Source organism: Trachurus trachurus, assembly GCF_905171665.1.
Source record: "Trachurus trachurus genome assembly, chromosome: 17".
Classification (NCBI taxonomy): domain Eukaryota; kingdom Metazoa; phylum Chordata; class Actinopteri; order Carangiformes; family Carangidae; genus Trachurus; species Trachurus trachurus.
In genome coordinates, this window is record NC_139900.1 from 1971431 (window position 1) to 1985153 (window position 13723).

At 41.5% G+C, this 13723-nt stretch overlaps 2 protein-coding genes across 2 annotated transcripts in view; both read left to right on the forward strand.

Moving 5' to 3' along the window:
- Positions 1-3155: 3155 nt before the first annotated feature.
- Positions 3156-13559, forward strand: LOC311000044 (protein disulfide-isomerase tmx3a-like; the record flags this gene model as incomplete). The annotated part of the gene is made up of 15 exons (XM_083990679.1): positions 3156-3205; positions 3385-3427; positions 4284-4407; positions 5083-5128; positions 5223-5303; positions 6134-6233; positions 6716-6793; positions 8086-8152; positions 8888-8986; positions 9093-9150; positions 10482-10535; positions 10625-10681; positions 11528-11657; positions 12378-12446; positions 13374-13559. Exons 2-15 carry the CDS (start codon positions 3389-3391, stop codon positions 13557-13559), a joined length of 1188 nt encoding a protein of 395 aa, XP_083846805.1. The 5' UTR covers positions 3156-3205; positions 3385-3388.
- Positions 12918-13723, forward strand: part of riok1 (RIO kinase 1 (yeast)) — a 42583-nt gene continuing 41777 nt past the window's right edge. The window contains exon 1 of the mRNA XM_083991643.1: positions 12918-12921. The gene's annotated coding sequence lies outside the window, so the exon portion shown is untranslated. The remainder of the gene's footprint in view (positions 12922-13723) is intronic.

Consider the following 13723-nt stretch of genomic DNA (forward strand, 5'->3'; position numbering starts at 1 on the left):
ATAAGGACAGAAGACAAGATATTTGAAACATACAAAAACATAACAGAATACCAGAATTTAAAGGTGACAAGGGTAAATAAACATAGTTAAAAGCAGGAGCAGTTAGAGGTAAAATAAGATGTAGTTATGGTTTTAAATTGTCCTATTGATAAAAGTGAGGTAAGTTTCAGATGGTTTTGCAGAGTGTTTCAGGTTGTAGGTGCAACAGTAAGAGAAGCTGGTGTTAACAGAGGGAAGCTGCAGTGTGAGCCGGTCTGTTGAGCGTGTGCGATAGAAAATACTGTAAAGAAACTGCCATCGGTGAATAATCTAATGACAAAAATAAAGATAAAAGCGGCTCAGATGATAATGAATTAGCTAGTATATCCAGGATGTGTGGTTCATAGAGGTAATAAATCCTCCACCAGGCTCTACTGTCTTTAACAGCTTTAGAGACGTTTCACTTCCACGTCCACCACTCTTCTACCCCTCAACACAGCATATAATCCTCTTTGTAGATTTGCTCTTGGTTGTTCTTTTTACACTCATCACTGTATCATGTATAATGCACTCAACTGACCCACCCTCAGTATAAGACATAATCACTGGTTGCAGTTTATTTTTAAATGTATACACTGCAATTATCCTGCTTATTTACAACAAGATTTGATTGATTTTGATTCCATATTCTACAACATAGCATTTACGGCACTCGTCTCAGTACTTCTTCCTTACCCCCACAGTGAACTAAACAACTGGTAAAAGAGCATTTATGTACAAAGCGTCTTCAGACTGGAATAATCTTCCTTTAAATTTACGCTCATTGACCTCTTCTCATACTGTAGGTTTTAATATTCTGTGTCTTCTTATTTTGAGTTAAATTGCACATGTTTCAGATGATTTATATCAATTTTTTTTTTTTTGTAACACACTGTAATTTTTAATTTGAATATTATGTTATTATTTTACATTTCTCTTAGTTTATTTAGGCTATTGCTATGGCCAATTGCGGCCATCAAGAGGTTGTGTCCATTTTTGTACTCATTTCTTTTATGTCTGTTGTCTTTGTTATTATTCTATTTTTTTTTTTTATTAATTTTTTTCATGTTATTTTGTGTTTTTTCACATTAAACTGTAGAGGTGGAGGCTTAAAAATAAGCCCTTTGTGGCTTTTTGCCTCTCCCTGCACTGTCCTATTGTTACCTATCATGTTTTATGTTGTATTCTTTTAACTTGTGCAAAAATAAAAATTCAAAAATTCAAAATTTGTTGTTGTATGTTTGTAGATTGTTGATTGTGTCTTGTCTCTTTTTGGTTTGTAATGTATATTAGGACCCCCTCAAAAACGGGGGGTTTATCCTATTAAATAACATTTCTGAATGAATGAATTCACTAAAGGACACGATGTCTCTGCTTCCTGCTCCACGCTCAGCGGCCGATCAACCTCAGGCTCAGACGGGATAGTACTCAGCACACGTTGCCGTAGCGACTGACTCAGCATTAGTACGCTCAACGTACATGTACTCAGAGTTTCCACTATAATCCCTCAGTCTGAGAGAGACCCAGGCCCGGTGGACCTGGTCTGAACCGGGTCTGGTGGATCTGTTGAGTCTGTAAATACAGTTTAAGGTAACACTTTACAATAAGGGTCCCTTAATTAACGTTAGTTAGTACATTATTAAGCATTAATTAACTGTTTACAGATATATTAACAATCATTATTATGTATTACTTAGGATTAGAAAACACATTAATTAATGTAGCCTATTAGTAAGCAGTTAATTAATGTTTACTACTCAAAGTTAGTTTAAAAAAATATTAAGTAATAATAAAAATTGAATAATGTAATTAGTTATCATATAACACATTAGTTTATATAATAATGCTTAATAATGTACAAACTAACGTTAATTAAGGGACCTTTATTGTAAAGTGTTACCCAGTTTAATAAAGAAGAGAAGCTCTGAGCTGTTTGTAAAGTGGCTTCAGAGAACTCACTGGTGAACTGGTGCTATGAACTGATTCATACTGTTGTGTATTGTATTGTGTTGTATTGTATTGTATTGTATTGTATTGTATTGTATTGTAGCTGCTATTGTCAATAAAGCTCTCTTGGTTTGAATAGATCTTGTTAATCTGACCACCATCTGTTAGTAGATTAGCTCCAACAGTTAATCTCCATCAGTCGACATGTTGGACACGAGGAGCAGAGTTGTCTTCTCAGGTATGTCCTCGCACCGAGACACTGAGACACCGAGACACTGACACAGAGACAAATAGACTAAGACACTAAGACACTCTTGAGTCCAACATTCACACCTCAGGATTCAGTTGACTCACTCAAACCTTCATGTCTTCATGTTTCCGTCTTTAAAGGGATAGTTCAACATTTTGGCAAATTGTCCCATTGCCATAATCCCTATAGTCATAGCAGTAGGTTTGTTACCTTTATTTATCGGTGTAAGCTGTTTTTAGAACGGAGGCGCGGAGCTGTGAGCTGCTCAGAGCTACGCTACGGAGGCTAATGGGATTTCTTGGTTTCCCTCATCAAACTCATCAAATACACAATCCAACAACTCCACAACGCTCTGGTGGACAAGTTGTGACCTGCACATTCACCACGCTATGAGATAATAATGGAATGTTATGAAACGGAGCCGTTGTCGAGGTAAACACAGGGTAAATACAGAGTCTGCATGCTGAAAAACTGTCCCTGAAGGCAACGTGCATCAGCGGTTTTGCATGAATTTGCCTCTAAAACAACTCTGTGTGGTAACGTTGTGTTATTATCTCATAGCGTGGTGAATGTGCAGCTCACAACTTGTCCACGACAGCCTTTTGGAGTTGTTGGATTGTGTATTTGATGAGTTTGATGAGGGAAACCAAGAAATTCCCTTAGCCTCCATAGTGTAGCTCTGAGCAGCTCACGGCTCTGCTCCGCCGTTCCAAAAACAGCTTACACCGACAATTAAAGGTAATTAACCTACTGCTATGACTATAGCGATTAAGGCAATGGGCCAATTTGCCAAAATGTTGAACTATCCCTTTAACAACGTATTTTCTTTGCTGACGTTTGTCTCCTCTGTCCACCACCTGTGTGTGTGTGTGTGTGTGTGTGTGTGTGTGTGTGCGTGTGTGTGTGTGTGTGTGTGTGTGTGTGTGTGTGTGCGTCAGTGCTGCTGTGTGTCTCTCTGGCCTCGGCCTTCGTGGACGAGCTGGATGACTCGTGAGTAGATCTCTTTTGTCTTTTGTCCTCTCTGAGCCTCCGTACTCTCTCCATCTTCCATCTTACTCATCTTCAGACTTTTATTGTGAAGGTTTCTTGTTTTATTTCCATTATGAATGATCACAGGGGCTTTTATTTTGAAAGGATGAATAACTAGTTTGATTGTTGTTGTTGAACAGTTTCATGGAGACGAGAGGAGACGATGACATCTGGCTTATTAAAGTAGGTGGACTATTGATTATTAGTTATTATACACACACAATAACAATACAATACAGTCTGATCAATATAGCACCAGTGTGATGTCAGAGGCGTGTCGTGTGCAGCCAGGGCCGTTGTATAGAGGAGAAAGGTGGTGATAACTCTAGGGGCCCAGCGCCCAGTGGGGCCCATAAAAAACCCCAGTAGTCTAATCTTTGTATGACTGATTTATTCTGCGTAAGACCCTGACTAATACTCATAGTACACTGTAAAAACTCTACATCTTTCCAAGAATATTTGTCTTATTTCTTGTCCAAATGTCTCATTTCTATTCAAAACTAATCTCTTTCCACTTAAAATAAGACTAATTACCTAAAAATTTACTTGTTTTTAGATCATTTTCACTTAAATTCACAATAAGTAGAAAAATCTGCCAGTGAAAGTAAGTTTTTTGTGTTTGTAATAAGGAAGAAAAACTTGCTCCACTATCAGATTTTTTCTACTTATTCCAAGTGAAAATCAGCTTGAAAGAAGTAAAAAGTGTCTAAAAACAAGCTGCTTTTAATATGATGAGTCTTATTTTAAGTAGAATGAGATTTGTTTTGACTAGAAATGACATTTTGACTAGAAATAAGACAAATATTCTTGCTAAGATACTTGAGTTTTTGCAGTGTAATGCTGCATTAGCATCAAAACAAAGAAGGCTAAATAAAAAACCATAATACATACGTAGTCTAAGAAAAAAAAAGGAAAAGTTAGGGGGAGGGGCCCACTTTAGTATTCTTTAAGGGGGCCCAGAATTCCTAGCTACGGCCCTGTGTGCAGCAGCTGACCTATGACCCTAACTGCTTGCCGTATGTGTGTGTGTTGTGTGCAGTTCTACGCCCCCTGGTGTACGCTGTGTAAGCAGATGGATCCTCTTTGGCACCAGATCGGCTCAGAACTCCGGAGTCTCGGTTCTCCGGTCAACGTCGGAAAATCAGACGCAACTGTGAACACCGGTCAGTCTCCCTGTCAAAATAAAAGTCTTAAAGGGACATTGTGTAGGAATTCCTCCCATCTAGCGTTGTGGTTGTAACGTAACGACATAAACAAGCCTCTATGTAAACAAGTGGTCCGTCAGCACGAGGCAAAACAATACACGTGACGATATGTTGTCATGGCGATGTGGTATTGTTTTACCGTCTTTCTCTGGACTTCTGTGACTAAAATGACATCTGGTTTGTTAGCGACGGCCGTCTGCCCGACTGCAGGTGAATGCACACTCTCACACAACTCAAACTCTTACCAAGAACATTTGTCTTATTTCTAGTCAAAACAAATCTCATTCTACTTAAAATAAGACTCATCACATTAAAAGCAGCTTGTTTTTACTTTTACACTTTTTACTTCTTTCAAACAAAATTTCGCTTGAAATAAGTAGAAAAATCTGAGAGTGGAGCAAGTTTTTCTTTCTTATTACAAGCACAAAAAACATACTTTCACTGGCAGATTTTTCTACTTATTTCAAGTGAAAATTAGTTTGAAAGAAGTGAAAATGATAACGAGATAATGATAAGAGATAACAGGAGAAGTTACGCAATGTCCCTTTAATGCTGTCAAAATAAAACCAAGTAGTAGATAAACCTCTTGTTCTGTCTCTGTGAGGCCCAGTCTGATGTGTGTTTTTTCTGCAGGTTTGGCCAAAGAGTTCAAGGTCAGAGGTTACCCGGCCATCCTCATGTAAGTCCTCGTGGTGACATCACTGCAAGTCGACCAATCAGATCGCAGCACGGTGAACATGTGAATGTGTAAACAGATGTTCCTCTGTTCTCAGGCTGAAGAAAGGGGTCAAGTATAACTATCCAGGACCCAGAACCAGAGAAGGAATCATGGACTTCGCCCATCGAGTGGGAGGGTGAGAGTAACAACAAGCAGGGCCGTTGTCTAGGGGAGAAAGGTGGTGATAACTCTAGGGGCCCAGCGCCCAGTGGGGCCCATAAAAAACCCCAGTAGTCTAATCTTTGTATGACTGATTTATTCTGCGTAAGACCCTGACTAATACTCAAAGTACACTGTAAAAACTCTACATCTTTACAAGAATATTTGTCTTATTTCTTGTCCAAATGTCTCATTTCTAGTCAAATCTAATCTCTTTCCACTTAAAATAAGACTCATTACCTAAAAATTAACTTGTTTTTAGATCATTTTCACTTAAATTCACAATAAGTAGAAAAATCTGCCAGTGAAAGTAAGTTTTTTGTGCTTGTAATAAGGAAGAAAAACTTGCTCCACTATCAGATTTTTTCTACTTATTCCAAGTGAAAATCTGCTTGAAAGAAGTAAAAAGTGTCTAAAAACAAGCTGCTTTTAATATGATGAGTCTTATTTTAAGTAGAATGAGATTTGTTTTGACTAGAAATGACATTTTGACTAGAAATAAGACAAATATTCTTGCTAAGATACTTGAGTTTTTGCAGTGTAATGCTGCATTAGCATCAAAACAAAGAAGGCTAAATAAAAAACCATAATACATACGTAGTCTAAGAAAAAAAAAAGAAAAGTTAGGGGGAGGGGCCCACTTTAGTATTCTTTAAGGGGGCCCAGAATTCATAGCAACGGCCCAGGTAACAACAACTGTTCTCTGATTGTGTGTGTGTTGTTTTGTGATGTGTGTGTGTGTGTGTGTGTGTGTGTGTGTGTGTGTGTGTGTGTGTGTGTGTGTGTGTGTGTGTGTGTGTTGTTCAGGCCTCTGGTTCGATCCCTGACCAGTCTGCAGCTGTTCCAACACGCCATGACCGAGCGCGACGTCATGTTCGTTTACGTTGGAACCACGTCACAGCTAAAGGTACAAACACACACACAGGATTTCTACTTTACTTGAGTATTAGATTTCTTTGGTACTTATTACTCTACTTGAATACATTTCCAAGACAAATATTAGTACTTTTACTGGAGTTAATTAGTAGGAAGGCTGAAAAGTACTGGTTACTTTCAGGTCTTTTTCTAAAATCCTATTGGACACAAGCTGTGTTTGTCAGAGAAGGAAACCCTAACCCCTAAAAGCAGCACATCAGTGCAGCTGCTTTCAAAGAGTTCATTCTCACTAACAAGAGTTAAAAGCTCCTTACATTCATTTACAAACTATTAGAGTCATTCATTGATGTGGAGAATAAGACATTTACTCTGACTCTGACTTTGACTTACAGTACATTTAAAAGCATTAGAAGCAAATACTTTTTTACTCTTACTGCAGTAACATATCGACTGAGCTACTTTTACTTGTAACGGAGTAAATTTTGACCAGTAGTATTTGTGATGTGTTTCCAGGGAAACTACACGTCTGCAGCGGAGGAACTCATCGTCCACACCTACTTCTTCTCTGCTGCCAGAGACGTTCTCCCCAAGGTCTGTTCTACTGGGTTCTACTGGGATGTTCTACTCCCTACTCCCTGCACAGGGAATCTGCCGTAGGAAACTTCACTTAACCAATATAACACCAATCGGAACACCCTGCAACGTCACAGCTGTTTCCGGTCGAGTTTAAAAATAAAGTTTTTAAGTTTCAAAATGTTTCACGCCACTATCACCGTTTAGACAAATCTGAAATGATTGAAGAAACATTACTATTTCTGTGTGTGTGTTTTGTGTTGCTATGTGTTGTATTTATTCAGTTTTAGGGCATCAGGGTGTGTAAAGCATACAGCTGACAGGGACAGCTAACAGTAGCTAAGCTAACGGCGGTAGCTAAGCTAATGGCGGCAGCTAAGCTAATGGCAGTCGCTAAGCTAACGGCGGCAGCTAAGCTAATGGCAGTCGCTAAGCTAACGGCGGCAGCTAAGCTAACGGTCATAGATACGTATACTGACTAGATGCCGCGTTCTGCTCCTCAGCGTACGTCAACACGGCGGCCATCTTGGTCAGGGGTTTCTGACCATAGACATAAACGTCTGACCAGCAGTCAGACCAGTCAGACCCTGTAGAACAAGTGTAGAACAGTGTATTTATGCATGTGGGTGTGTGTCTGAGTATCTAAGTGTATGTTTAATACATAAAAAAAAAATAATAACAAATTTTCAAAAAAAAATTTTTTTTGTTGTATCATAAATATATGTCTGACATTTATGATAAACCAAACGGCTTGAAAATCGGTTGAATATTCAGTGAGTTAAGGTGATTTTAATGGTTGATAGACCTCTAGTGCAGGAAGTAAACACGGCTTCCCCCTGACCAAGATGGCCGCCGCGCTGACGTATTCCACTCAATAGAGCTGCATGGGAACGCAGCATCTAGTCAGTATATATCTATGGCTAACAGTGGCAGCAAAGCTAACGGTAGCTAAGCTAACAGCAGGACGTCAGCTGTTAAAACCCTCCCGTTGTGGGACACGACATGAAACTACTCCAGTTAGCTCAGTCATGTTGGAACTCAGATATCCGCTGGAGAAAATATTTGTTCATGGAGCGTTTATTGAGTCACTGAGTTATTAAAGTTAGACAGGTAGCTAACCGTTAGCCCGGCTAATTTAGCCTACATAACACACGTAAACGGAGCGTAATGACTGATGGGTAATATTGGTTGTCAACATCCGTGTTCTACTGTTCTACTGTCACAGAGTTGTTGTGATGTCACAGCGTAGTTGTGATGTCACAGCGTAGTTGTGATGTCACAGAGCTGACCGGTGACATGGTGTCTTGCAGGCCGTCTCTCTGCCCTCGCTGCCGGCTGTGGTGGTTTTTAAAGACGGGACCTTCGTCACCTACAATGGTGAGACAAGACACTGTCCTCTCTGTCCTCACCTGTCCTCTTTCTCCTCTCCTCTCCTCACCTGTCCTCTTTCTCCTCTCCTGTCCTCCTTCTCCCCACCTGTCCTCACTCACCTGTGTTCACCTGTCCTCACCTGTCCCCACCTGTCCTCTCCTGTCCTCTTTCTCCTCACCTGTCCCCACCTGTCCTCTTTCTCCTCTCCTCTCCACTCCTGTCCTCTCCTGTCCTCTTTCTCCTCACCTGTCCCCACCTGTCCTCTCCTGTCCTCTTTCTCCTCACCTGTCCCCACCTGTCCCCTTTCTCCTCACCTGTCCTCTCCTGTCCTCTTTCTCCTCACCTGTCCCCACCTGTCCTCTTTCTCCTCACCTGTCCTCTTTCTCCTCACCTGTCCCCACCTGTCCTCTTTCTCCTCACCTGTCCTCTTTCTCCTCACCTGTCCCCACCTGTCCTCTCCTGTCCTCTTTCTCCTCACCTGTCCCCACCTGTCCTCTTTCTCCTCACCTGTCCTCACCTGTCCCCACCTGTCCTCTTTCTCCTCACCTGTCCTCTTTCTCCTCACCTGTCCCCACCTGTCCTCTCCTGTCCTCTTTCTCCTCACCTGTCCCCACCTGTCCTCTTTCTCCTCACCTGTCCTCACCTGTCCCCACCTGTCCTCTTTCTCCTCACCTGTCCTCTCCTGTCCTCTTTCTCCTCACCTGTCCTCTTTCTCCTCACCTGTCCTCTCCTGTGTTCCAGAGCAACAAGACGGAGACCTGAAGTCCTGGATCAACAGAGAACGTTTCCCCAACTACTCTCAGATCGACACGTACACGCTGTACGCCATGGGAGACTCAGGTAACACACACCTGGACACACACCTGACACACCTGTAACACACCTGAACACACATGTCAGAGTGTGACGTCATAGCTGAGCTCTGATTGGTTGAGGTCTCCTGCAGGTAAACTGGTGGCGCTGGCGCTGGTGGAGCAGAGGCGCCTGTGTGAGCGGAGTCTCAGGTAACACAGTCAGTGTGGCGGTTTATGTCAAGCGGATTTAACATCTAAAAGCCAGACTGGATGTGTGTTGTAGATCTCTGTAATTCAGTTTTGCCTCTTGTCAAAAAGAACATTTCAGATCCACAACTACATTCTTCCTTCACTTTAACCATTCATGTGTATGGGGTTTGTCATTACAGATATCTACAGTTCAGTTGCAGATATCCACTATGTGAATTACAGATATCTGTAACTTAATTACGACTAGTACTAATTCCAGTTACAGATATCTACAATTTGATTCTGACTAGTCATAATTCCAGTTCTAGATATCTTTAATTCACCTCAATTAAAGATATCTACATGTCCCTTTTCTGTAATTAAAGCAGATATCAGTGGAATGTTTTTGTTAATATAAGTCCTAAATAGTCCTATTTTCCGTCAGCAATCACTTACATGAAGTATTTCAGCCTAAACACGAGTCTCTCCGTCACTCTGCTCTGCTGTAACCCGAGGAGAACATTTTCCTTGTGGGATACAAGTGTTATCCAATGAGGAGAGAGAACGGCATGAAGGGCTGTGTGTGCAGCCAAGGGATGCGCGTGAATGTGGTGACGTAGCACGAGGACCAATTGATGCCTGACAAGGGCGGGGGCTGCTAACTCATGGTGCGTTCAAAGAAACTCGTACTTTGTGTTTTTCCTTCCTGTGAAGTCATACCAGTTCGATCTGGTACGAGTTCACGGGTCGGAAGTTACGAGTGGCCGTTATAGGGAACTTTCACAGACAACAGGATGGTAAAAACACGAGCTACGGGTTACCTGGAACGCTACCAAGTCGTAGTTGTGACTTGAAGCTGTAACTTACGGTTTCAAAAGCCTGCCTTGAACGCAGCATTAGCCGAAACGGCCGTGAAGCTGATATCTGCTTTAAGTTTTGACTAGTCAAAATGAAGTTGTAGATATCTCAAACTGGAATTAGTACTAGTGGTAATTCAGTTACAGATATCTGTAATTCACATAGTGGATATCTGCAACTGAACTGTAGATATCTGTAATGACAAACCCCATACACATGAACGGTTACAGTGACGTCATTTGTCCTAGGAAGAACGTAGTTGTAGATCTGAAATGTTCTTTTTGACAAGAGGCAAAACTGAATCACAGATATCTGGAATAAAAAATCCAACTATTCAAAGTGTAATTTCGACCAGTCAGAAAGACGTTGTTGATATCTACAATGTTAATTCTGGAGAGTCAAACTCAGCTTTTAAATGTTAAATCAGCGTGCCATAGTATATAGGGCGGTTTGGATCAGAGCTGTGTGTGATGCGTTTCCTGTCCTGTGAGCAGGTTCAGAGGTCTGGTGGAGAAGGTGGCGTTGGAGCGCGGCGACGCCTACAGCAGGTCAGACTCCAGCTCCACGCGCTTTTATTCTGAAAACTGCTGCAGAGTGACACCAAAATAAAAGCTCTGTCTGTCTGTCTGTGTTTCAGGAGCTTCTACTTCGGCTCCATGGAGGGAGGAGCCTACATCAACGGCCTGACCATGAGGTGAGTGACCACAGCCGGTCAACACAGCTCTTCGTCTTCGTCCAGTTGATGGAGCGTCTTTTTTTTTTAATTTTTAATTTTTTTAATTAAATATATATATACACAAACATACAAATATACAAACAATAAACATACAATGAACAGATAACAGAGACAAAAAATATATACTACATTGAAAGGGGTATTAATATTATATTATATATTATAGATATTATTAAATCATATAGTTGTTTGTAATCATTTATAATATTCCGAGGTTTTTATAGCTTGTCTGTCTTTCATATTTTGTAGTAGCTGCATATAATATCTTATTTCTATTTTAAACTCATAAAAATATGTTTTTTTGGACGACGATTTACATTTATGGATATAATATTTTCCTTGTAAAATAAAAAGATTCAACAAACACAGTTCCTTTCCCTTAAGTTTCTTTTCATCATAAGTGAGAATTATATCTTTTTCTTTTAGTTTAATCTTGATGCCTGTCAAACATTTAAACATGTTTTCTAGTTCTATCCAAAACAAATGAGTATAACGACATTCAAAAAAAAGATGACAAATATTTTCCTCCTCCTGTTCACAAGAAGTACAGTGGATATTAGTATTTTTATATTTAGAGATGGCCTGATTGACCGGGTAAATTGAGTGCATAATTTTAAAAGAAACGTCTTTAATTTTGTTCGTGACACAGTATTTGTTACTCGAAGTCCATACTGAGTTCCAGTTTATATCTATGTCCACAAATGTTGAGTTCCACAACAGTTTAGCTGCTGGGGTATTCATTTCTGGGGGCAGTTTCCTCAAATGTCTATTGAGTCAATGGAGCGTGTGTGTCTCTGTTCTCAGTGAGGTCGTCTTCCCCTCCTTCATCGTGGTCGACTTGTCCAACGACGGCTACTTCCTGCCGCCTGCTGCCGTGGAGACGGAGCAGCAGCTGATCGACTTCCTGGACGGAGTTCTGGACGGCAGCGTCCAGGTGAGTGTGGACCAGCGGTGGACAGTAATGGAGTAAATTTACTTGAGTACTGTAGGCCTACTTGAGTACTTATCCAGAGGATTTGTACTTTACTTGAGTATTAGATTTCTCTGGTACTTATTACTCTTACTTGAATACATTTCCAAGACAAATATTTTTACTTTTACTGGAGTTAATTAGTAGGAAGGCTGAAAAGTACTGGTTACTTTCAGGTCTTTTTCTAAAATCCTATGGGCTCTATGCAAAGCTCCAGCACTTCCTGAATTTAAGGCAGGTCCTTCATTTCCTGTCTTACATTATTGGACAAACTGATTAATCCAGGTGTGTCTGATCATTTTGACTACTCAGACACACCTGGATTAATCAGTGTGTAAGACAGGAAATGAAGGACCTGCCTTAAATTCAGGAAGTGCTGGAGCTGTGCATAGAGCCCATTGGACACAAGCTGTGTTTGTCAAAGAAGGAAACCCTAACCCCTAAAAGCAGCACATCAGTGCAGCTGCTTTCAAAGAGTTCATTCTCACTAACAAGAGTTAAAAGCTCCTTACATTCATTTACAAACAATTAGAGTCATTCATTGATGTGAACAATAAGACATTTACTCTGACTCTTACTTTTACTAAATTTATAAGCATGTACTTTCGGATACTTAAGTACCTTTAAAAGCAAGTACTTTTTTACTCTTATTCAAGTAACATCTCTGTTGTGCGTTTGTTTCAGTTTCAGGGAGGAAACAGTGGCGTCCAGCGCCTCAGACGCTTCGCCTACGAGGCCAAGATCACGCTCACGGTAAGTCCTTCACCATTGGTCCGTTTCCTGACGGTAAGTCCAAAGACGTTTAGAAACCGAGAGAAGACGCTCCACTACGAGTCAGTTTCCTGTCTCTGTGTCCCGGGGGTTTCTCCATGACTCCGCCCCCTTTAGGAGACCAGCAGACTGTGACTCCGCCCCCTTTAGGAGACCAGCAGACCATGACTCCGCCCCCTTTAGGAGACCAGTAAACTGTGACTCCGCCCCCTTTAGGAGACCAGCAGACCATGACTCCGCCCCCTTTAGGAGACCAGTAAACTGTGACTCCGCCCCCTTTAGGAGACCAGCAGACCATGACTCCGCCCCCTTTAGGAGACCAGCAGACTGTGACTCCGCCCCCTTTAGGAGAACAGTAGACCATGACTCTGCCCTCTTTAGGAGACCAACAGACCGTGACTCCGCCCTCTTTAGGAGACCAGCAGACCGTGACTCCGCCCCCTTTAGGAGACCAGCAGACCGTGACTCCGCCCCCTTTAGGAGACCAACAGACCGTGACTCCGCCCCCTTTAGGAGACCAACAGACCGTGACTCCGCTCCCTTATTATCTTATTATACAATTAGCCAAATGGCACATGACGTTACACTAATCAAAAACCACTTTTTCTTATTTTTGAAAATGAAGTCAAACAATACATTAAGTCTATTAAAAAATCCATCAACATGAAAGCTATAAAAACTTAGAATTTATGTACATTTTACAATGTTTTTGTATGAAAGCTTGTCTCTGCATTGTATTGTCTGTATTGAAACCCCCTGGCGATGTTCTGTTGGTGTATTGAATTGTATTGCACCATGCTGACTTAATAAAGTTTCTAAAAAAAAAAAAAATAGAGGATCTTTGGTAAGTCCATTACCGTTGGTCTGTTTCCTGTCTGTGACCTCTGACCTCTGACCTCCTCCTATCAGGTGGTGTTCAGCCAGGCGCCGCTGCTCGGCTGCTTCCTGGTCGGCTTCCCGGTCGCCATCATCACCGTCTTCATTTTCCTCTGCATCAAAGCCCGCTCCCAGGGCGACCACGACGACGACAGCGTGACAGAGTCAACTCCGGCCCCAAGACGCCTCCAGAAACCAGCCGACAAAAAGACCCAGTGAGGAGGACGAGAGGCCGAGAGGCATCCAGACCCACAGACCAGCACAGGCTCACAACACCTGTATGACCTGTCCATAATATAAATAAAAAAGAGATTCTTGCACCTGAACGCCTCACACTGATTGACTGAATTAGAGCAGCACTGTAAAAGAGAGTAAGGACAGCA